At 42.3% G+C, this 22270-nt stretch overlaps 1 protein-coding gene across 7 annotated transcripts in view; it reads right to left on the minus strand.

The window, feature by feature from the left end:
• The window catches only part of SASH1 (SAM and SH3 domain containing 1), a 215238-nt gene that overhangs the window by 15922 nt on the left and 177046 nt on the right, over positions 1 to 22270 (minus strand). For 3 of the 7 annotated variants that reach the window (XM_065630373.1, XM_065630372.1, XM_065630371.1), the window contains exons 9-15: positions 15276 to 15408; positions 12125 to 12471; positions 7677 to 7748; positions 5181 to 5324; positions 2905 to 3040; positions 1709 to 1878; positions 390 to 599 (exon numbers count right to left, since the gene is read on the minus strand). In XM_065630373.1, coding sequence (XP_065486445.1) covers positions 390 to 599; positions 1709 to 1878; positions 2905 to 3040; positions 5181 to 5324; positions 7677 to 7748; positions 12125 to 12471; positions 15276 to 15408 — 1212 coding nt within the window. Of the gene's footprint in view, positions 1 to 389; positions 600 to 1708; positions 1879 to 2904; positions 3041 to 5180; positions 5325 to 7676; positions 7749 to 12124; positions 12472 to 15275; positions 15409 to 15607; positions 15693 to 15963; positions 16050 to 16101; positions 16160 to 20763; positions 21022 to 22270 lie in introns of those variants that run through there. The other 4 variants (XM_065630376.1, XM_065630378.1, XM_065630377.1 and 1 more) reach the window with 4 other exon arrangements.

A 22270-nucleotide genomic window follows, 5' to 3' on the forward strand; every position in this document is an offset into this window, starting at 1 on the left:
CTGCCTGGATGCACAATATGACACAGCTTTGTATGAAAGGAGAAGTACCAAGGGTGAATGACAGCAACACCAGTTTATCCCTAGCTCTTCTGAACAGAAACATGGAAAATAACTTCCTCTTTAAAGTCATGGGTTAGCCAGTAGCCACATTATGCAACGATTTACAGTCTCTGAGTGCATAAACTTGCAGCACTTCATCAAGCCTGATATGCAGTTCTGTGTGGCCAAAGCCATTTTCAGTCTGCAGCTAAGACCCGATTCTGCTAAGTGGGGTCACGATCCTTAGGATTATGAATCTGCTGTGCAGCTTTTAAAACTAACAACTCCAAAAGTGTGGCCCCCCTCCCACAAGCAAAACTGAAGGGTAAACAGAAAGAGAGAATTTGGACCTTTAAGTTGATGCGATCCAAGAGATCCTCAACTGACTTGGGTTGGGGTGGTCTGCTTTTCCGGCGTCTCCTGGTGGGCCGCTTCGGCTTCTCTTCCTCTTCATTTAACACATCCACATAGATAAATTTGAAAGTGCCAACTTTGTTGTTTAACAAGCCCATCCAAGTGCCCATGGGGGGTTTGCTGATGATATCAATGATGTCACCTTTCTGCAGACCCAAGAAGCAAGAAAGCCATTCAGGCGTGCTTTCTGATCAATATCCAAGCAAGCACATCCACTTTCTTTTAGATTTTCATGTACACAGAATGCACAACATTCTTTGGTTTTCAAAAAGTTAACCACAGCTTTCGCAAAAATTTCTGATTATACTTGCTTTACAAATGGAAGAAAAAGGAACTAAGTGACAAAACTAAGACCACAGAACAAGTCAACAACAGAACCTGGAATAGACCCCAGCTGTCCAGATTCACAAACCTGCCTACACCCCGGTAGCACATCATTGCTGTTTAGTACAATGCCTCTAAGCTGTGCAACTATCTGAAATTGGTACAAATAAGAACATGCTCAGTGTACACGGCCACAATCTCACATCAGATCTCCTGGGGAAATGAGGCACATGCAGAAGAAACCATGTAACACTGTTGCTTTTCCTAATATGCTCCTGCCCATAACAAAGAAATGGATGCACAATTGGTTTTGTATCCTAAGAGATTACCTTACATACATTTGCTTTAATAGGAATTAGCTGCCCTTGAAATTTTAAGTAATGACTGTAAGGAGTCAGGTAGTTCGAATTGAACACAGGACGACTTAAAAAAAAAGAAAAAAAAAGCTGATATCCAGAAAAATTAAAGTGAAGGTGACAACTCACAGCCAGCAAAGTAATTCAATATTAACTCAAAATAAATTATATTAGCTGAAACGCCATTAAGAGACACTACATGTAGGTGCATCCACATTTCTTCCAAGGATTTTGAAAATTCATTGTGGCAGACAAAGTATTTTTCCAACATTTCAAACAAAATCCTTGCAAAATGAAAATAAATCTGTGGCACGTTTTTATTTTTCCAGAAACTAAAGATGCAAGTGTCTTTCCCTGGACAAGGAAGAATACTAATACCTAACTTATGTTCTACAACATTTGCTATAATTCAAGCAAATCTTAAATGTATCAGAATAAGACATGTTAAAGGGCTTCAAAAAACACATCTAAACTCATTAGAAGATGGAGAATTATATAGTTCTTCCAAGGAGCTCTTAATGAAGAATTTTGCCAAAATAAATGTTTGACCCCTTAAAAACAGATATAGCTGGTACCTTGAGCTTCAGAGAATCTGTATCATAAGGACTTGGAGTAAAATCAGTGTGAACCCTGGCTCTTCCACAAAAAGGTCCTCTGTAAGGAGGCTCTTCATCATCACCATCTTCTGATTTCACGCTCTCCCTGTTGCTGGTTGAGGAATCTGTTGTACTCACTGTCTGACCACCTGTGTGAGAGATGTAGTATCAGTCCACAAAAAATAATCCCTTTGTGAAGAAGGTTCAGAAACAAATAGAGGCAAGAGAGAAAATGGGTCTATTTTCTACAAAACGTAGTAATCAAAGTTAAAAAGCCTTAAATTCTGCTATTTCTTTTATATATATATATATGATGGAAGAATTAGTTAATCTACTTTGCACTCCTGTTTTCCCAGTTTCAGCTCTTCTATACTAAACTGAGAAGCTGTTTAACTGCTGTCTCATCTATGGTAGATCACAGGAGACGTCATCTTTCTGGGAAGTTTTGCCCACAAAAAAACCATAGTGGTGTGAGGTAAATAAGCTCTCAATCCTGCATGTGGGTTCCAGAATTCCCCTCAAGTCCAGAATTTGGTTTTATGGCAACACTTTGTGTTGGTATTACAAAAAACAAAACAAAACGCAGATGATTTTCCGAACACATTTTCAGTTATTTAAAAATGAAGGTTTCTCTTCAGTTTTTTTTTTCTAATATCTTCTTGATTTTTATTGATCAGTAATTCACAGTGAAGCAATTTGACACCATCTGTGTCTCATTTAAGCTCCATTTCGTGTAGACATAATCTTAACCAGACAGGTTTTAAATGATACTCCTCTAACTAGTAATAAGAGAACCTCAAGATTTCTCTGGAGTGGGGGGTGGGAAGCCCATCAGAAGCGCCCAACAGAAATCTAGTGTAAAGATGAGCATGGTTACTACTGACCAAGGATTGTAATTCTCACTCCAATGATTTATATTACAATAGAAGGACCCAGCAGATCCAGCCAGAAAGCAGGATTTCACTTTTTCAGGACTTGGTATAAACACAAAGAAAAAATATCCTCTGTACACCAAAGAGCTTATGGTTCTTTGTAAACCCTTAATGACTAACCCATCAGCCTTTCTGCTTTTTAACCACTGCTTCTGCTTTGACTTTCTCTGATTCTGCTTACTGTGGAGATCTCTGCTCCCTGAAGCCACAGAAATGGAGCAACACAATTGCAACCCAACTTACTCATTGAGCTCTGACCACTTAAGGAGCTCCTCAGGCTCTCTACTGAGCCACCGGCTTTCAGCTTGGGTTTGTCCAGGGAGTCGGTGTCTGGTGGAGGCGACTGCGGAGAACCCGGCATGACCCCAGGACTGGACTCCTGAAAGGGATTGAATCATTTCAATTTGGTAAAAGTACATGGGCACTGACCGGAGTTGCTTCTCCATCTCCAAGGAAAGAGATTCTCTTTTTCTGCTCTTTATCAGACAGGATGAAACCTTCTACATTTATCTACTTATTTAGTGGTACTCAGCTGTGGCAGAAACCCCACTTTATTAGGCATGGTAGTGGGGACAGGAGCGAACCGTCCAGTCTGAAAAATGTAGCATTGTAAGTAGAAAGGAACATTACACAAAACTCCCAATTCAAAGGTTTTAGTGACACATGATATTTTTGCCAGCAGTACTTGCAAAACAGCTAACGCCAAATTTAGCTTTCTGAATCAGGATTTTGTACAAAAACGAATACAAACAAATCAGACAACGCAAGTGAAACGCACAGCAATGTACTTTTTTTTTTTTTCCAGTGAATTGTTGATATCTTTGCTCATTTACCTTGAAGAAAAAAACCACCATAAACTGAAAATGCAACCTGTGCATAGTATAAATACTCATGAATGCATAAATATAAGATTTTACTACATGTGCAATAGGTGAGACAAATTCTCTCTGCATTCGGACAAGCATTACAGGAAGTCAAAAAGGGTCTCTCCTAAACTGAAATTCTGTCAGCCTCTGTGAAGCAAAGCGGTAGATACTTGTGGGCAGAATAGCTTTTGCTTGGTTTTTTTTGGATACAAGAAGAGATACTGACATAGTCTGAGTCACGATGCCAGAAAGGTAGAAATATTCTAAAATGACTGCACCAAAAGGTTTGAAAACAAAATAATTATAGCTTGCATACAAGAAGAGATTTCGTGGAGATGTATTGTCATAAGACATTTAGATGAAAGCTATGATTTTCATGCAGCAGAATCATCAGAAAAAATGTCATCCCAGCATATGACTTCAGAGGTCAACTCAATCTTGGAGACAGCTAGAGAGCAGAAGTACTGCTAACTCACTGTAAACCCATTTCTCAAAGTATCCCTTTCTTAGGCAGACTTTGCAGGGAGGCACTGTAAGACCAGTCAGACACCAGAGCATCTTCTTATCAATATCAAATTGCATAAGACTTTAAAATGTTTTAATTGTAAATTTAAATTAAATACCCATAACTGCAGCTCTGCCACCAGTTATGAATAAGTGTTGCTAATAGTCCTACTGGAAATGGATTCTAATGTTGCAAACAGTGCAGAAAACCAGTCGTGTTTCTGCCTCTCTATCCTGTCTCCAGACCCTGCAGTTTGGGGTTGTTATTTCGAATGTTACAAACTGTTCCTTTTCCAAGCACTAGGGCTTTGCATTAATGCCAGAAGGCAGATGTGGCGGGGCCGTCTCCATCCTTGGCTGCCAGCAGCTCCGGCCACCGAGCGGCCGGTGCGAGGCCACCTGGGGGCGATGTTGGCCAGAGCCAGCTCTGCTCTCTAAGCTCCGCTTTACAGAGCTCAAGAGGCAAGACTGGTTTTAAACAAAGGCCGAAGAATTTTTGACGCTCCACCAAAGCAAGGAACCCAAAATATACCAAAAGGGAAAAAGGCAGCAATTGTTCCTAGGCCACCGAAATTCAAAGCCTAATTTAGAACTAATGTACTTCAGGTTTGCCTTTAAGAATAAGTCATAAAAATCTGTAATGAAAGAATAATAGTAAAATCTTCTGTGGGATGCCACTTTCTGACTACATTGTGCATCTGTTTTAATGGGCTGCAGCAGAGGGCAAGCTATGATGGAGAAAAAATCTGTTATAGCAGAGAGGAACCGTGTATGTGAAGTTATGCTGGGAATTTAAACTAAGGTGTAAATCGCAGATTAAATACATTACTGTGACCCCATGCCACAGATCGATTCCCTTAATAAATACTGATGATAGATAAAGAAATGGAAATACAGAGAGAGATGTGTAATACCATCAGTCACAGGCTCCTGCTGATGAGCTACTTGAATGAAAATCTAAAAATGCATTTTCATGGTTTGGCATCTATAGGAAGCTATTTCACAGTGAGAGATTCTATAAGAACATAAGAATAAGCCACACCACATAGTCTTGTTAGAAATTTCTTCAGAGATGCCTTAAAACATGGGAACCAATAACAACTATCACTTCTACACTATTAAGTGGATTCCATTGCAGACCTTACATACCTGCTCAGACAGAGAGCTGCTATATTTTTTAGACATTCTTTTCTTCATTGTTTCTTTTACAGACTTCACCTTTTTGCCCAGAGATATACGGGAGGCAGAGGGTGATTTGATCACTTCCTTATAAACAAAGTCTCCTTCTTTGCCCTGCAAAATAAAACAGGGTTTAAGCCTATAAAATGTAAGAGCCATTTTCCCCTCTCAGTCAGCAGTCATTGCAGAGGTATCCAGCAGCATGGTGTCCTGTTTATTGCTCTAAATTCACTGCTGAGACCTTGTGCAAATCACTGCCGTGGTCCGCTGTACTTTACTCCTAAGGCCTGGTTTGTAGCCCTTCCTTGTGTTGGGTTTCTTAGGATGCCTTTATCCCTTTGAGTTTCAGGTAAGTATTTTGACTGAATAGAAAACTCAGGCTAAGATCTCCTGACATACAACAGTAGTTGTGGCTCACGTTGGTCAATGCTACATACAATTTAAAAAGAGTAAAAATACCTCTGAGATCCTAGCCAAATATATATCTGCCTGTATATATATATATGGATACCTAAATTTGGCTATCCAAATTTAATTTTTATTTTCAGACAGGCATTCAGTTAACGTCTCTTGATGACCACCTCTGTGGTTTTACTGTGGACTGTTTATAAAAAAAATACACAAAAAGCTACTAAACCCATCAACCATAGTAGGTTACACTTGCACAGCTATTCTTAAACGCACAACAGGATACTGCTGAACCAAATTAGTTGGTCCATATATAGTAGATGAGAAAGGTCAGCTGCTTTGAATGCTTTTAACCTTTTCTAAATCAGCTTAAGATACCTAGCACTTACTTATGCCACAAGCACACACAAAGAATTAACACGGATCAGCTGACATTTCACCAGCCTTACTTGTATGATTCAGTCCGTATTCAGATTTTCTGGGCAGCATGTTCGACATGGTCTTTTGTTCTACAGTGTGTCAGGAACCACAGCAAGGCAGCTCTATGACTCCATTGGTAATGGTGCACCAAAAATCACAATGCAAAAAGGACCAAAATCTGTTTGGCCAAATAGATTGACTACTGAATTTAGTCTCTGACTTGGCTCAATAATCCTTCTGAGGACAATTTAGGCATGTGAGATAACAAACTCTAAAATAAGCGTGCACTATATTCTACATAAAAGACTTATCCTTTTTTCTAAATTTATGTATGTTTGCTATAACACACTTTACTTACGTTCTCCCAAAAGTTTCTCCAAAATTCAGCTGATACTTCATTCCTGACAATTCCATATTTTTTCCTTTACAAGTTATTTGTGATTACAACTTTTTTGGTAACTTTTGGTCTTTTAGAAAAAATTAAGGACAGCTCTTTGCCTTATCTTTTCGGAAATAAACCTTCCACTTAATGAACTTTAATGTTTTCAAGAAAAAACCCTTGATCTGCATACGCTATTCTGGTGCACTGCATCTCTCTCACTACTGATGCTAGTAGGGAAAAAAGTAACATCTAGATTTCACACTTCCCTATATCAAAACCAATCTGAACAAAATATGCTAAAGTATCGAAGATTAAAGATAAACACTATAAGTTTGGAAGTTGACTTTTTTACTGAGCTGAAAAATGGTGAATAAAATAATCATCCATAGTTTGCGGCCAGTTTAGGGGCAATTTATGATGTTAACAAAAAATAATCAGAAAACCAAAAACAACCCCAAAAAACCCAGCTGACATAAAAAAGAATATAATTCTGGCATATAAGATACTTTGCAATTCAGACTTGATTCAGGTGAATAGAACCAATGTTGAAACACAAAAGAAAAAAATATATGGGCAAAAGGAAAAAAAAAATCTTGGCAGTTTCATTTGATATAATGTTCTGGCTCATTTCTGTTCCGTTATTTTTGGCCACAAGGCTGATCAGCAGTAACACTGGGATCAACATGAGTAACATAAAACAGAATTAATTCCCGGGGGAAGTTTTTTTTTTTCCTTTGACTCAAAGAGCTCTGAGATCGATTGCGCAGCACCCAGCACAATGAGACCCTGGTCTACTCCAGAACTCTTAGATACAATGAGAAAACAAATAATAAATCTCTTACGTAATGACTTCCACCCAAATAACTTGCAGATCTTCAGCGAATGGAAGTTTGCCTCATCATTCCACCTTGTAAATATTTTCAGCAAGAAAGTATAGTAATCATATGTTTTGCCTGGGCTGATGCTCTGAGGAAGTCAGACATAAGAATAGCCCACAGATGTGCCCCCAGATCTACGCTTTGATCACTTGTTCCTGCTTCTTTACACATATGGCATATAAATACTTATACACACATGGATATGGGTGGGTATGTTTTTCTCAAAGCTAAGGAAACTTGAGGTTAACAAAGATACTCTGCCTTCTTGGATCCCCAAGCTGTCATTACAGACCTAAATTACACTTCAGTCTATTATAACTCTATTGCGCATTTCATTTTATGCTATTTCAAGTCTGTTCCTTCTTGTCTTAAACCCACCATTTGGTCAGAACTGTTTCCAATATGAAGGGAACGATTTGTCAAGTCAAATCCTCCAAAGCTACAGGTTCTCTGCAAAAAAAAAAAAAAAAAAAAAGAGATGGATACAGTTCTATCACAATTATTAGCTCACTCAAAACATCTGTGATTTGGAGAACACCAGTGAAAACACAAATGCCTGCAAAAATGGAAACAAACAAACAAAGAAAAGGATGGGAGATTATAAATCAAGAAATCTTTTATAAAGCAATTTGAGTGATTTATCTTTTCCAGAGACAACTCATTGGCCTAAGGTTTGCTGCTGTTTAGTCATCTATTGCCTACTCTTCTTTTTTAAAAGAAAAAGAGACTTTCTCGTCTGAGCAAACTGTTGATCTTATGCATCAAGTTTTCCAGAGTGCTGGCAACTCCACCTCAGCACTCCCCCATCTGCCTTCATAAATAAGTCCACAGTAGCACTGAAACAGAGAACCACCAATCTTTTAAAGCACTGAGTAACCTACCTTCTGGGAATAGCTACATAGACTCCTTTTCCACTGAAATACAGCAAAATGCTAGAGCCCTTGTAGGGCAAGCCCTTCATAAGAGGAGGGAAAAACCAGCCCAGGTCTCCATAAGCACCATGTTCCCAGAGACTCTGCAAGCCCTGGTTCCAGATTAGGTATTTACCATTACACCTGTGGCGTTACGTAGCTCCTCTGATACTTCTGGGAGAAAGCACGCTATGTTTACAGTGCCATAAACACCTGGTGGAATAACTCAGTTTTGACAGAATTCATCCTGAATATATGTAGAAAATCAGCAGTAGGACACTGCTTCCCTCCCAAGAGCAGAGGGCAACCAAACTCAGTACAGCTGCATCGCCACAGCCAACAGTTTAACTGTGGCAGAGGCATCTCTGCTAAAGCTTTGGTGCAACTTGAAAAAAAGACCAGGCACTTAGAGGGCTCAGGGACAATCCAGCTTTTACATTGCAGTCCAAAAGGTAAAATCTTTGACTTTTTATTTGGTCACTGAACAACCAAATGCACAGTACTCAAGTACCTGGCTTTGCCAGGAGTCCTACAGGGAAATCCAGGGAAATTAAGGTATGGCAGTTCCAATTTATTTGCACAACTTGAACTCTGGGCTCTGAGCGTGGGTTGCGAGACAGGCAGATATCTACTCTAAGTATTCTCTTCAGAGTTTGACTTGAGACAAACAGGAGGCAGAAGATCAACCACTCGCAAACCTTAAGTTCTTAGGGCCTGAACTACCCAACAGAGTAATTTCAAGGACACCTTCAAACTCAGGTAAGCATCAGGTCAGACCTACCAAAGGTTGCCTAGTCAGTACTGTGAGTGTGTACTTGGGAGTCAGTGAGGACAGACCACCTGAGAACTACCAGTCTGCTTTGACGCTCTATTAGAAAGAAGCAAACTCTATAAACTGTGCCCCTTAACAACTACACCAATTAATTCTATTAAAGTAAGCACTCTTCCTGCCCTGTTCACTGCTAATCAGCACACACATTAATAGCTTTTAAGAAGTCTTCTTTCGAGCTAAGTTGTGTGTTGTGCACATACAGTGCTCGGATGACAGCTTTTGTACCCACCACAACTCTACTAGCACTCAAAGCCAGCTTTGCCTGTGCCCCACACACATTAAAAAGAGTGCTGTGATGTAGAATTTTTCTAAGTGTTTTTTTCCAGAAGGCAATGTGACTGTGGCATAGCTTTTAAAAATTGTTTTTGGAAAGCATTTGAGACCAACCACAAGTAATAAGATCAGCTTTTAAAACACAGCACGTTTAGCTATGAGCAATGTCATCCTTCTGTGAAGAGTCCATTCTATCTAATCCTACAGCATATGGTGACCCCAGCAACGAAGAGAGGACATCTGGAACTACTCTGAGCAAAGTTGTCTGTCAAACCAGCCAGAGCTCCTCCTATATCAGTCTTCTCAGAGAGCAAAGTATCTGTTGGTTTAAAGCTTCTGAATAAATATATCATAATATTGATGCTTATTGTTTCATTACGGATGTCCTCATACATTTGACTTCTGCCTTCTTCCAGTAGTGATCCTCGCATTACTGTACCCAAACAAAAGGTCTGTGGATGAGGAGAGGGATATTCAATGGAATGGCCATGCAATCAAAAGTATTATCCTTTTGGGACAAAAGAAAAACTGATGCGATTTGAAAATTTCATGCATGTCCAGGTCACTGAAACAAATATAAATGACAAAAATGAACAGCAAGGCAAGACAGAGTGACCAGTTCCACTGAATACACAGGCATTGCAATTTCCCTGAGGTTGCAGCAAACAAACGTTAAATGTTTCTAGGAAGAAGGAGGGGCATTAGTTGAAGTTTGCCAGCTTTTTGCAGTTTCAGGAAGGAGTGTGTTGAAAAAGCTACTAAGAGCAGTGTGGCTCCACCATTTACCCCATTCAAATGAGGCTGGAGGACCAGCTGACTGAGGAGTTCAAGTTCCTCAACAACAAAACTCTATCCATTTCTTCTCCGTTTGTATCTCTGTGAATAAGCAAAAGCCAATCCAGATGGTTTTAATAATGAAATTACTGTAGCGAGACTACTTATTGGAAGAACTGAAAAGCTTGTTTCTGTCATCTGTATTTACAAAGGCAGTTTTATAGGGTATTTTTAATGATGGAGCATCTCTAGCACATAAGAGTATGCTCTTTTGCCTGAGATACCCCTATTGTTCAACCCGCAGAAGGACAAGTAAGATTTCTCTTATCATTATAATGTCCTTATGGGAAAACAATGTCTTTTGAGTACAGTGTCTATGAAAATAAACAGGACCATGTGAATGGCAGGGCAAGCAGGCGAAGCAGAAGAAATAGTGAAGCTGCCAAGAGAAAACGTTCATAGTACTAATTAGAAAAAACACTACCTATTTTGTGGCCAAAGAGCAAAAAGTGAATCATGAAGGCCTGGTCACCTCCCACAGGTAACCTGTAGTTAGGAGGAAAAGCTGTTTCTACTGTATCGTTCACTGGAATATCTTGCTTGACGTTATGGGTGCACTACTGTTTCCACCCACTGAAATAGGGAACATATCTACATCGTCAACTAGACAACAGAGTAGCTGGCTCAGCTCTGGAGATCTGGCTGGCCCCAGCGGGAAATTCCTAGGAAACTCAGCATCATGGTTAAGGGAACTGTCACAACTGGGTCATACAATCAGGAGAACAGCTTTGGATCTCTCTGCAGTGCTCAAATCACTTAATTTCCCATTGTACAGCACAATATCCCTTTTTGGTCACCCTTTGTTCCCTTTCCACAAGATTCTGAAGGAAGGTGCCACCTTCACCCCACAGTAGAAAGAAGGAGCAGTGGCCAGGGACAGAGCAGAAGGGTCACTTCTTGGTGGTGGTAAGCAACAAGCAGGAGGGCAGTGCCTACATAACATAAAACTCCCTGTCTTTCTGCAGCTGTGTGTGTAACAGAGAATACAGAGCTGGGTGGGTGAACTGATGAGATGCAAATCAAGCAGGGGAGGGCCAATATGAGGCAACGGCAGCGGGAAAGAAACAGACCACAGTTGCCTAGAGATGCTCTAATCCTCCAAAAACTGTGTTCATCTCTCAGTAACCCTTTAAGAGAACAACGACTCCAAAAGCATCACATAGAATGCATTTACAGCATCTCAAGGCTCCTCTGTTCACCAGTGATATCAGTTTCTCCGCTAGGTGAATTTGAAAAGCAGCATTTTGTCATATTTGCTCTCTTTCTCATTGAGTTATTCTGTACACACAGAAACTGCAGACTCAACAAAACTCTTCTCTGATGGGACTATATCAAAGTCTTCCCCTACAGCTGAATTACAGTGCTTAAGTTTCTAACGGCAAGGAAAGCAGATGCACTGAATTTTAGTTGAAAGTATTAAGCAGAAAGTGTTGACTGCAACCCCACAGAAACTGGAAGACCACCTTCATGGCAACTCTTTGACTCACAGACTTTTGGTGGATTCTCAAGAGAACCCTTTTAGTACAGCGATCCACTGTGGCGGCCCACTTCCTCTTGGCCTCCTCATCCTCCTCCAGCAGGCATCTCCTCAGGTCCTGCTTGTCAGCCTTGCTCAGGGTCCTGTCAGTAACGGGACGCACCAGCTGTGAGAGGTTGAGGTGACTGTACAGGCTTCTCTCCACCACATAGGTAATATTGAACTCGCTGACAGAAGTGCGCCCTCGTAGCCTTCTGTTTGGGAAGCCACAACCTCCACCCCCTTTCGCTTTGTGCCGCAGTAACTGTAGGTCGCAAGTTGCAGGGGATGCTCCTTTCCTAGCAGGGCGCTGGTAAAGAAAAGCTCTGGAACAGGAATAGTTAGTATCCATTTTCTTCAATCGGATCTGCTTCCTTACACTCTGAATCTCCTCCAGGGACACCAGAAGATGGTGCTTGTGCCTGTTGCTGTCATAAAAGCAAATGCTTTCTGTACTTACCCCATGGCTCAGCGAGCCGAGGCTCTTCTTCATTTCCCCATCAGTCAAGGAGCGGCAAACTTTCTGGGTCTTCTCCTCTTCTGGGTAAGAGAAAAATGTCCCAAGTTTCTTGGGAGGCTTGATAAGGCCACGGCTATCAGTTTTGCTGAAGGTCTTCACCAGCTTCCGGTTAGCTCCCCATGTATCAAGACTGCTGGATGAGGGAGAAGTAGTAAGTGAGTCCGAGTCGTCCTCTGGCTGCTTTTCACATGAGCCGTCAAAGTAGAATTGTTTCTTGTGAACTCCAGAGTAAAGTGCCGATCTGTCATCCAGTATAGGAGAGTTGTCAAGTGAGTGCTCTTCCACACCTACAGGGGACAAAAGCAGCACAGCGCATGTCATCGTTCATAATTCTGTTTCCCTGTAGAGACTTATTGTATTTGTTTAAGATATCGCCTACTTAAAATGGAAGAAGCCTCTTCCTAATAAAAGCAGTCCAGAAGGTATTTGGTGAGTGGATAAATCTAAAGCAGTTCCTTCCATTTCTGAAGTGAGAGTTCTGCAATGAATTAACAGCAGACAGGCGACAGCATCCCGTAAGTAAACTCATCATTATTTTAAGCTTCTCTCTTTCATTTGCAGCTAAGACAGACCACAAATGCTCTAAGAACCCCTTAGAAGCTGAAACTGGGATCTGCTTCTCATATTTTTCTTCCGATACTTGCATATAATGGTCAGCTCTAGTGAGATTACAAGAGGTCAGAAATATACCCAGGTATTAAAAAAGCCCCTAGTATCTCTCAGGTCCCGTTTTTCAATATCCAGTGCTGCTGCTGCTGCAGAAAGCAGTATTTTCCCCAGAAAGTTATGGAGTTGAACTCCAGGATGAAATTAAAAGTTTTGGGTTTTTGCTGGGAGAAGAGACACCAATTTTAATTACACACAATTTGCTTAAACATATGCAAAGATACAAAAGTAGGCCAAATTGTGGGTGTGCCTGCAACAGTGTCTTGGTAATGACAGAAACACTTGGTTTTCACCAAATACGTATTTCACAGAAAGGGAAGAAGGCTTTCTGCAGTGCAAGTACTGGAGGTGGGAAAACAGCCAGGTCTCCTTTTTGGAGTGGAAAGAAGGGAACAAGGGACCTGAAATTGCAATTCCTTTTCACATTTATCATTTAAGAAACTTTTCTCTGGTGTGTTCTTCTGAACAAAGTATAGGCTCATGTATTAGATGTAGCAACAAGTAGAGAGTAAACATTTTCCTCAGTTCTGCCTAACAAATTTCACAGCATTCGTAGGTATGCATCAGAAACACACACAGAAATGTAACTGTGTCTATTTCTTGCCAAAATAAATTTTTTGCCTGACCCAACTTTGCCTTCATCTTTGATTGCTTCTACAGTCTTACAGTAGAGCTAAATTTGAACCAATACTGAAACATCTATGATTTACTAAACTCAATAATGAGATACACTTCAAGATAAAAGATTGGTTGCCGTATACAAGCTTCCTGTCTACCTTCGATTCACTCTGTTGGCAAAAATATATATTTGCTGAAACCTAAGATGCTATTTTACCAATATAAAACTTGTTGTGACAGTGAAGGGATTGCGGAGCACATCTGACACACAGCTTTCACTCTTGAGAACTTTTCTTGGGTACGTCTGTAGACTGGAGTCTGATTTTGACACCACTTTCACTGGACTGTTCAGCTTGCTCTTTTTCCCCTCTCTGTTTCTCAATTTGAACAGAAAATAGACATTCTCCTGGGACTGTATATGTGCTGATAAACAATTTGAGTCCACTGAGTAAATATGTTTTTAAACAGCTTGTAAAATATGCATTGTGTGTCAACACTATAACAGATGTTATTTGGAGTGAGTCCATGACACAAAGCCATAATGACACAGATGTCGATGTGATTTGTTTTTAAATGCTATATAAGAATGGTGCCCAGGAATTAGGAAGCTTCAGTTACTTAGCTCACTAGGAGCAGACAAACACAAAATACATATGGATTTAGATATTGGCACATTCTAGCCTCCTTTTGTTTGCCCTGTCTCATAAACCATGTTTTTACTTCCAAGTGAACCCAGCTTTATGCACATCCTATGCGGTGACAAAACCTTTTCAGACCAAGACAGCTGCCCGGTCCAGAGCTCTAGACTGGCTGTGCCTTTCACACCAGCCAGTAACACCATCATCACGCAGGAGAGAGGCTGGCTAGACCACAAATCTGCCAACAGCTTCCTGCCACATATCCAAGAAGATGCACACGTTCTCCTTAAATGCACTAGGAAGGAATCATAATGCAGCTCAGCTCACTGCAAAGCTGAGGGGGATTCACTAACATCGAGAGGCGCCCACAATTCTAGTGAGTACTTAAGCTGGGCTGTGCAACGAGGCTCCTGAGGCTCAGGCTCTGTTAATCTGAGTGCGTACACATGGATATAAGTCATCCGGAGTTAATTCTGCGGCACAGCATTCCCAGGGGCTGAACTCTGCTTCTCGGTTTCCCCACCCTCCTCCTCCTCCCTTCTCTCCCCCTCTCTCTTGGCAGCAGGGCTCATTGAGGAGCCAAAGCGCAAGCAGGCTCCCCCAAAGTAGGAGTTAATATTATATTACACGAGGCAGTTGCTATCCCACAAAAATGTCTGATAGAGCTTCTGTATTTTTGCCACAAGACAATGCCATGCGGCGCAACTGCACCACCAACCAGCTATCACCCTCCCAAAACTAGCGAGAGCTTCACCTGTGTGCTGTCCCAGGCCTCGCAGGAGGAAGCAACATGTTGGTGGCTCCGCTTACCTCCTTGCTGAGCCTGTGGGGCTGCTGGCTGGGATTGCTCTTAGTCTCATTCCCTCCCCAGCATGAGGTATAAAACATAAACCAAGTTCTAATCTCTTAATGAGGGGCTCTCCAATGCTGCTCTGGGAATACCAGGAGATCAGCAGTAACCACATCCTAGGCTGTCACTTTCCTCCTTCCACCGTCTCAAAATGCAATTACTTGGCTAAAGCATGCTCCACAGACAAGGCAGTCTTTCCCACCGTCCCTTAAGAACACTCCACCCCTCCTCGCTCCCCCAGCCCTCCACTCTCTGTCTCCTCTCAACAGAAACATGTATTCACATGTGCAGTTTTAACCATACGCACATTGCTTCTTACCTTCTGTGCTGGGTTTTTTCATTTCTTCCACTCTTATGAGTTTCTTCCTGACTCTGCGAGTAGAATTCACCAGCTTGTGCAACCTCTTAAACTTCACCGACTCCTCTGTTTCATCATCGGATTGTTCTCTTGACTGGCAAAGAAACAAAGGGAATATTAATAAAGTAGCAGTTCCATGGCTCGCTCCTTCAAGTCATGTTAACCCAGCTCATCTGCTGCGCTGTGTCAATGCAGCTCTGTAACATTTTCAGCTCAGGTCAGACAGAAACATTTAAATTACTGACGGTTTTCTTTTTTCTTTTTTTTTTCTTTTTTCTGAAAGCATGACATACCATTTTGACTTCTAAATCTGTGCAACGTAAGATCCTAGGCATTGAAATTCATTCCTGCCCTTGTCTTTCTTCCCATGCATTGTGTAATAACTACTTCCACGTCCTCTCTCAGTAAGTTTCAGGCAGGGCTCTTTCCCAGCGCTCTTCTTACCATACCAGTTATGCTCCTGCGGTTTGGGTCAGTCACTGGTCTGTCTGGCATCTCAGGACTTGCTGTTTAAACCTGGTTATAAACAGCTTCTCCAAGCTGAATCTCTGTCATTGACGACTTCTCTTCCCCACCCCCCCCAAGTCTTCCCAGAAAATCAAAACCAGCAGCACAAGAAAAGAATGGGAAGGAAAAGGAAGGAGGAGACCTCATCTGCCTCGCTCACGAACTGCCACAGCTACAAAATCTTCCTTTCCTCCTCCCTGCACTCCTCCTGAAGGCTCTCGAGGCTGGAATTAAGATGGACACAGCATTTCTCCAGCACTGACCAAGGGAAAACTCTGACCTTTTCAGATATACAGTGCAGTCCATATTCCCCAGCATCCCGTTTCGTTTTGCATCTGATCCAGTATGCTCAGTTCCAGCTGTTTTCCCTCAAGTATCAAACATTACAGAGACAAAAAAAAATTCCCCTCTCTCCAGCAGCAGTGACACAACAAGCTGAAACAATCCATGCCTTGTGAACGAGAAGACGACTTCGATTTTCGAGCCAGATCCAATGTTCAGTGTGCTACTTCCTCTGTTTTAATCAGTTCAGAATGTGGAAGGCGGTGGGGGGAAGGGAAGAGAAGAGAAGGGGAGAGGAGAGGAGGCCAGCAGGGCTCTGTGGCTCGGCCAGGACAGCCCTGGCACTGCGTGCTGCTGCACATTCCTGTGCGTGGCGCAGGCTGCAGCTGGAGTGTGGTATGGATCGTATACCTTACTTTGTTTCCACCCACCGTCCCAGCCAATTCACCGCATTCCTAATGGTCGGCTCTAAAACCCTCATGCAACTTCCTGTCGGCGCAGCTATCTGGGTTTCCACAGCACGCTCATCCTTTTTTTCTCCTTCTCCTTTTTCAAAAGTAAAACCCTCAACAAACACAAGCCAAAAAAAAGGCAAAAAAAAAAAAAAAGGCACCCTCTCCTCTTCCTCAACAAAAATGCTGTCTTTTCTTATCCGGAGACTGAATAAAAGACGGCCCAAATATAAAAAAACCACTTTCTGCTTTTCTAATACACTTAAATGTCAGGATGTGGTAATATCAGTAGATGCCATGGGGCAGGACACCAATTAGCAGCTGCAGATGCACGTGTACAATTTCAAAGGCACAAATCGTACCTAAAGGAGCTGGAGCAGCTTGGAAAGCCGACCTCACTGGCACGCTCCTCACAAGGCCAGCAGAACCACACCAGACCAAACTTTAGCCACTTTCTGCAAGGGCGCTGCCAATTACCGATTTCCCATAAACTTCATGTTACTTCAAAACAAGAAGGAATTGCCATTCTGCCATCTGAGAGCCACAGGAATGTGTTTATTATGGGTACAGGCTGGTTAGGTAATTAATAATCTTCCTTTGGGAAAAACAGGGCTGTAAAGAGGAGTACCGTACTTGTTTATATCAAGATAAATTAAGCTGCAAGATGAGCGTTAGTTCAGAGATTGCGGCTGGGACAGCTTAGTGACATGTCAAACAAGAAGACAGACATATTTAGATAAGATGATGAATGGATTATCGACCATAATCAAGAAGTTCAGTCAAGACTTCTTAGGCCATTAAGCGCATCCTGGCAAGAAACCATCGTGCATACTCTGCACTCAAAATATTTTTATATGAAATGCAATTACTCTAAGTCATTGCTTTCCTTCATAGCTTTTCATACACCCTTGGTTTGCAAGATGGTTTGTAAAACTGTGAGCTCTGTACAATTTAGAGAACAGCTCATACCTGGTCCTCCCGCACAGGGTTTCATCAAAGAATAAACAACCAGTCTTACTGACATGCGATAAAGAACTGTCCCCTCTCAGGGTTATGAAGGGTCAACAATGACAACAAAAGCTTGTACAATGTCTGACATTCGCATTCACTGCTATCACCGTGAAAGTGAACACCAAAATAGCTTCAGCGCAAGGTACTGACACCAAACCCTAGTGGGTAGTACAGGGTTTCCCCACCACACCTCAGAACAAATAAAGTCCCATCATAATCAAGCACTAGTTGGTTTTCCCCACTGCTTCAGAAGTCCTGGCACTCTTTGAGCCGGGGTCCTCTGCAGGCAGTGACAGATCCTTCCTAGCGCTGGTGCTTGGCCGAGAGGTGAGAACAGCTCGTGCTTAACAACAGGAGCTGCCAGATAATGGGTTGACCGAAAACAGAGTCAGTCCCTCTCCAGCAGCCTATTTCCTATCATATCGGGTAGCACGGGGCATGGAAAGTCTTCTGTAAAGGAAAATGATGGCTAATAAGTTTATGCAAAAAGGCCTTAAAATGTCGGTGGCTATGCCAGTGGTGCAGCTCAGGAAACTTTGTCAAATATGCTGATTCCCTGAAAATGAACCCTTTTTGAAAAAGGGTTACTTTTAATTCACTTCCTGTTTTTGAAACTTTTTTTTTTTTAAAAAGGCCTTGAAATTATCAAAAGTTTCCATTTTGGCACATGGGAAACAGAGCTTAATTTTCCAGCTCAAGTAATACTTTCTTTTACAGCCAATTTTAAACAGAAAACAGAAATGTAAAGCATTCAGGCTGTAAGCGACATATTTGGAAATCATTGAACTTCGACGCTTTGACTTCCCCGACCCCCTCTACCCTCCCCCGCTTCCACCGTGACCGAATTGTTTTCTTTGGTGGCTGTCGCTGACTTCAGATGGGAAAATCACCCCAATCTCCCCAACGCATGGCGGGCTGGGAAAATGGTTTCTTGGACAGCTCTAGCATCCAGGCTTTGGCATGAGGCTTTGATGCTGCCAGCTGTCAGCCCCCCTCGTACCCTCTCCCGCACTGCGTTTCAGTGTGCGACAGCACTGCAAAGGGGTAGACATGGTCTGTTAAAGAGGGAACGATGTGTCTGCAAGACGCTACGCTGGAGGCTTCCTGGCATGGGAGGAGGCCATGCTGCACCCCCTCCACTAACATCTCCCTCCTGGCCCCTGGCACATGGCTGTTCCATTAGGCCAAGCCTTGGCATCCTTAATGTCCTGGTAGAATAGTCAGGGCCCCTCCATCTCCCTGTCCCCCCAGGGTGCTGCTGGAGCAGGCCTCTCCCCACGCTCCAAGGGGAAAACAAATGGATTTGCAGTACTGTAAATAGGAACAACTTAACTTCCATCTCCTCCGCTCCAAATTTTTCCATCTGAAAGCCCCCATATGGCTCAACTTTTTAATTATTTTGGCTAATGCTGTATGTAGTAATTCTGTGGTGAATGCTTAAGTGTTTCATTTCTGGTTTCCAGGGCAACATTACATCAGATTGCAGACAGCTGGCTCCACGGCCTTAAACTATAACCAACTGGCCAAGCTGATGCACAAAAATCGCACTCGCTTTCAAGAGAGAGCGCAGGGCTGGGCCAGGCTGCCAGGAAAGCCTGAGGGGCTGGGGGGGCTGCAAGGGAGCCGGCGAAGCCTGCGGGGCCCTTGGTGGGGCTGGGCCGGGTGGAGTCGCCTTCCCCCGCGCCACTTGGAGCAAGTGCATCCCCGACACATCTGCAATGCTCTCACGGTGCGGAACTCCGCCAGCTTGGAGAGCTCGGCTGCACAAACGCGTGAAGGACTACAGGGAAACAGGGACTAAATTAAGAGCATCTGGAAAGACCCAGGACTGCATGCAGAGGACTGCAGCCACCACGTACCACACGGCTGGAAAACTGTGGAGAGGCCAAGGCCCATCCCCACCACCCAGCTCTTCGTCGCTAACAAACGTGGCCACAAACCTATGAAGATGCTATCAAGTCCAGGAGAGATCAATTTCCTCTCCCACCTCTAGTGTCTCTTCCGCTTGGAATACTTCTCCTACTTGTGCATGTCTAAAGGCCATGCTTTGCATCATCTCATATGTAAGATCAAAGCAAAAAGCCTTACATTCAAGAACAAATAGGAAATTAGCACATGCACTTAGATATTAAAGGAGCTCTCTATAGTTCTGTCCTCTTTGCTTTCTCTCCCACTTTTCTCACGCAGGCTGCTGGCTGCTGCCTGCTCTGGAGGCAAGGCACACGCCGTGCTCTGCCGCTCTCTAACATCCAGTCCATTTCACACACCATAGAAATAACAAACCTAACCTCCTCCTTTGAATTAGTGCTTCACACATGCACGCACACACAGAGAAAACTAACATTTATTAGGGTACTTGGAATTAATTGGCAAAATGTAAATCAGAAGTAAATAGCTAACTTTTGGCAGGGCTATGTTTGGAAACACTTAAACACTTCAGGGTTATAGCAGCAGCACTTAAAAACACAAGATAGGCAAGGCCTGCTAGCCAGGTCCTAATAAAAATATTTAAGAAACACTAGGACAATATCCAGTTATAGCCATCCTAACTGTTTAATCCTTTTCAGCTCCATAAACTATAACATACATGACTTTTACATGAGCTGTGTGAAGCCATTTAGAGACATTAAAACTTTACAATTTGATTTATGCCCAGTAATAATTCAACCTCAAACCGAAATCTCTAGGAAACCTCCCATCTAAGAAACCAGGAAATCTCTTAACATCTTATTAAGTCTAAGCTGCAATTATTATTGGCTATCAGACAATTCTTGTTCAGCAAAGTGGGGCAAAAATACACATTCAGACTCGTGGGCATATCATATCACATCCCCCAGTCCTGGCTAGCTCACTTCAGAACAACAAGCTCTATAGTAAATGCAAAGAGATTTTGCTATTCCCTTTAGGAGACGTGGCTACATGCGTCCTTTCTTCTCTAACAGACTTTACATCTGCCAAAAAAACTCCAACCATTCTAACTTTTTAAAAAGTTTTATTAAACATGCCTGGATAAAGTCAAAGGCAGGAAAACAAAACAGAAAAGAACTTAAAAGCCCAAGGAAAGGAAGATGAGAACTGAGAAAAGCTATGCATGCTGTGCTGTGCCTAAGAATAACCACAAAAGCCTCTTCTCTTTCCCCGTCTCTGAAACAGGAGATACATCCTCTCCACATCACGCTACATGCTCAGTGACTTACCAGCTTCGGCATTTATAGGCCTAAAGCTCAGTTTCGAGTAATTCCCCCCGAGTCCTCAACTGCTGTCAGCTTCGTAACCCTAAAATTTAGGATCAGACCCTTCTTCTTAGGTACTGTATTCACTCTGAGTCCTGCGCACGAAATGCCTCTTCTCTGGAGTTACATTATCAGACACCAAACTGGCTCCGATTCCAGTGCTGAATATGTAAAGAAGAAAAAAGCGTGATGCTGGACTCAATTAGCTGTTTTCTGCTCACTGATTGATTCCCCCAGTTACTCGCTAGCTGCATAACTTGCAAGAAAGGCATAAGTCATCAGCTCTAAGCAAATCTTCTATTCACCACAAGGAAAAAAGGGAGTGTTGTACATGGCAAACAATCCCTGTTTTCACTGACGAAGGCTTGCTGACCTCTTGCTGGCCTCCAGTTCCTTAATTACTGTCTATGGAATTTCAGTGAAAGAAAAAAATACAGAGAATCTCTGCAAAGCCAGGATGAAGACTGACCCTCAAACACGACCGCTAGAGTGGAGGCTGTGTCTATAGGAAATATCACTTAAGCCCTTTACCAGGCTTTTTTTACTTTTTACTTTTTAATTCTTTTGACAAAAAGCCCTCCTGAGAATTTCCCTTTATAAAGGGCTAATTTGACAGAAAAATAAACCTTGCTTAGATGTTTTTTAAATTACTGAACTTAGATACTAACCCCACCTTGGTTTCAGAGCTATAAAAAAGAACATCACGAAGAACTGGAAAGGTAAATTATGGTTAATTCAGAAATCTCAGACTGGTCTAGAATTAGACACGTTGTGGCTATATGAAGCATTGTTGCATGACTTCGAACTTCTCCTCCTTCTAGGCTGGGCTCAGACTTCCCTTCCTAAGAAACAGATGCTGATATGCTCAAGTAAACTGGCACTCCTCTTATAGTCAGTCATACTGAATCCCAAACCTTGGGACAAATCCAGAATTTGGACAATTCTTCTTGGAGCACAAGAAAACACAGACCAAAACTTCTATGAATTAGGAGCACTGCTATCCAGTGGTGGAAAACAGTAGCAAAGGCATACCATGACAGCACCCTCTTTAAGACAAGAAAAGATTCCCCTTACTCAGGACCATCAATGGCCAGTTAATCCGGGTTCTCCACAGATCAATCACACTGAGAAATCACAACAGGACTAAACATCTACTTCTTTTGATGACTGGCTGATTTTAATGAGCCACCTAGCCACATATCCTTTTAAAATTTCTCCACGTTTGTACTACTGACCATACACAGTTTCTCTACTCCCTGGCGGTCATGTAAACTAGATTTACTGGTGGGGTTCTTACCCTTGAATTACTTCAGGCCCAAAACTCTGATGTAAAACTCTAAAGAAAATTCTAAGGCTCAGATAAAACCAGTTAGTGTTCTCCAATTTCAATAACACACCAGCCCACATCAAGTGAAACATGACAGCGACTTCCTTGAAACGTATCCCATATTCCTGTAAAAGTCCATGGCCA

Source organism: Caloenas nicobarica, chromosome 3, assembly GCF_036013445.1.
Source record: "Caloenas nicobarica isolate bCalNic1 chromosome 3, bCalNic1.hap1, whole genome shotgun sequence".
Taxonomy (NCBI): domain Eukaryota; kingdom Metazoa; phylum Chordata; class Aves; order Columbiformes; family Columbidae; genus Caloenas; species Caloenas nicobarica.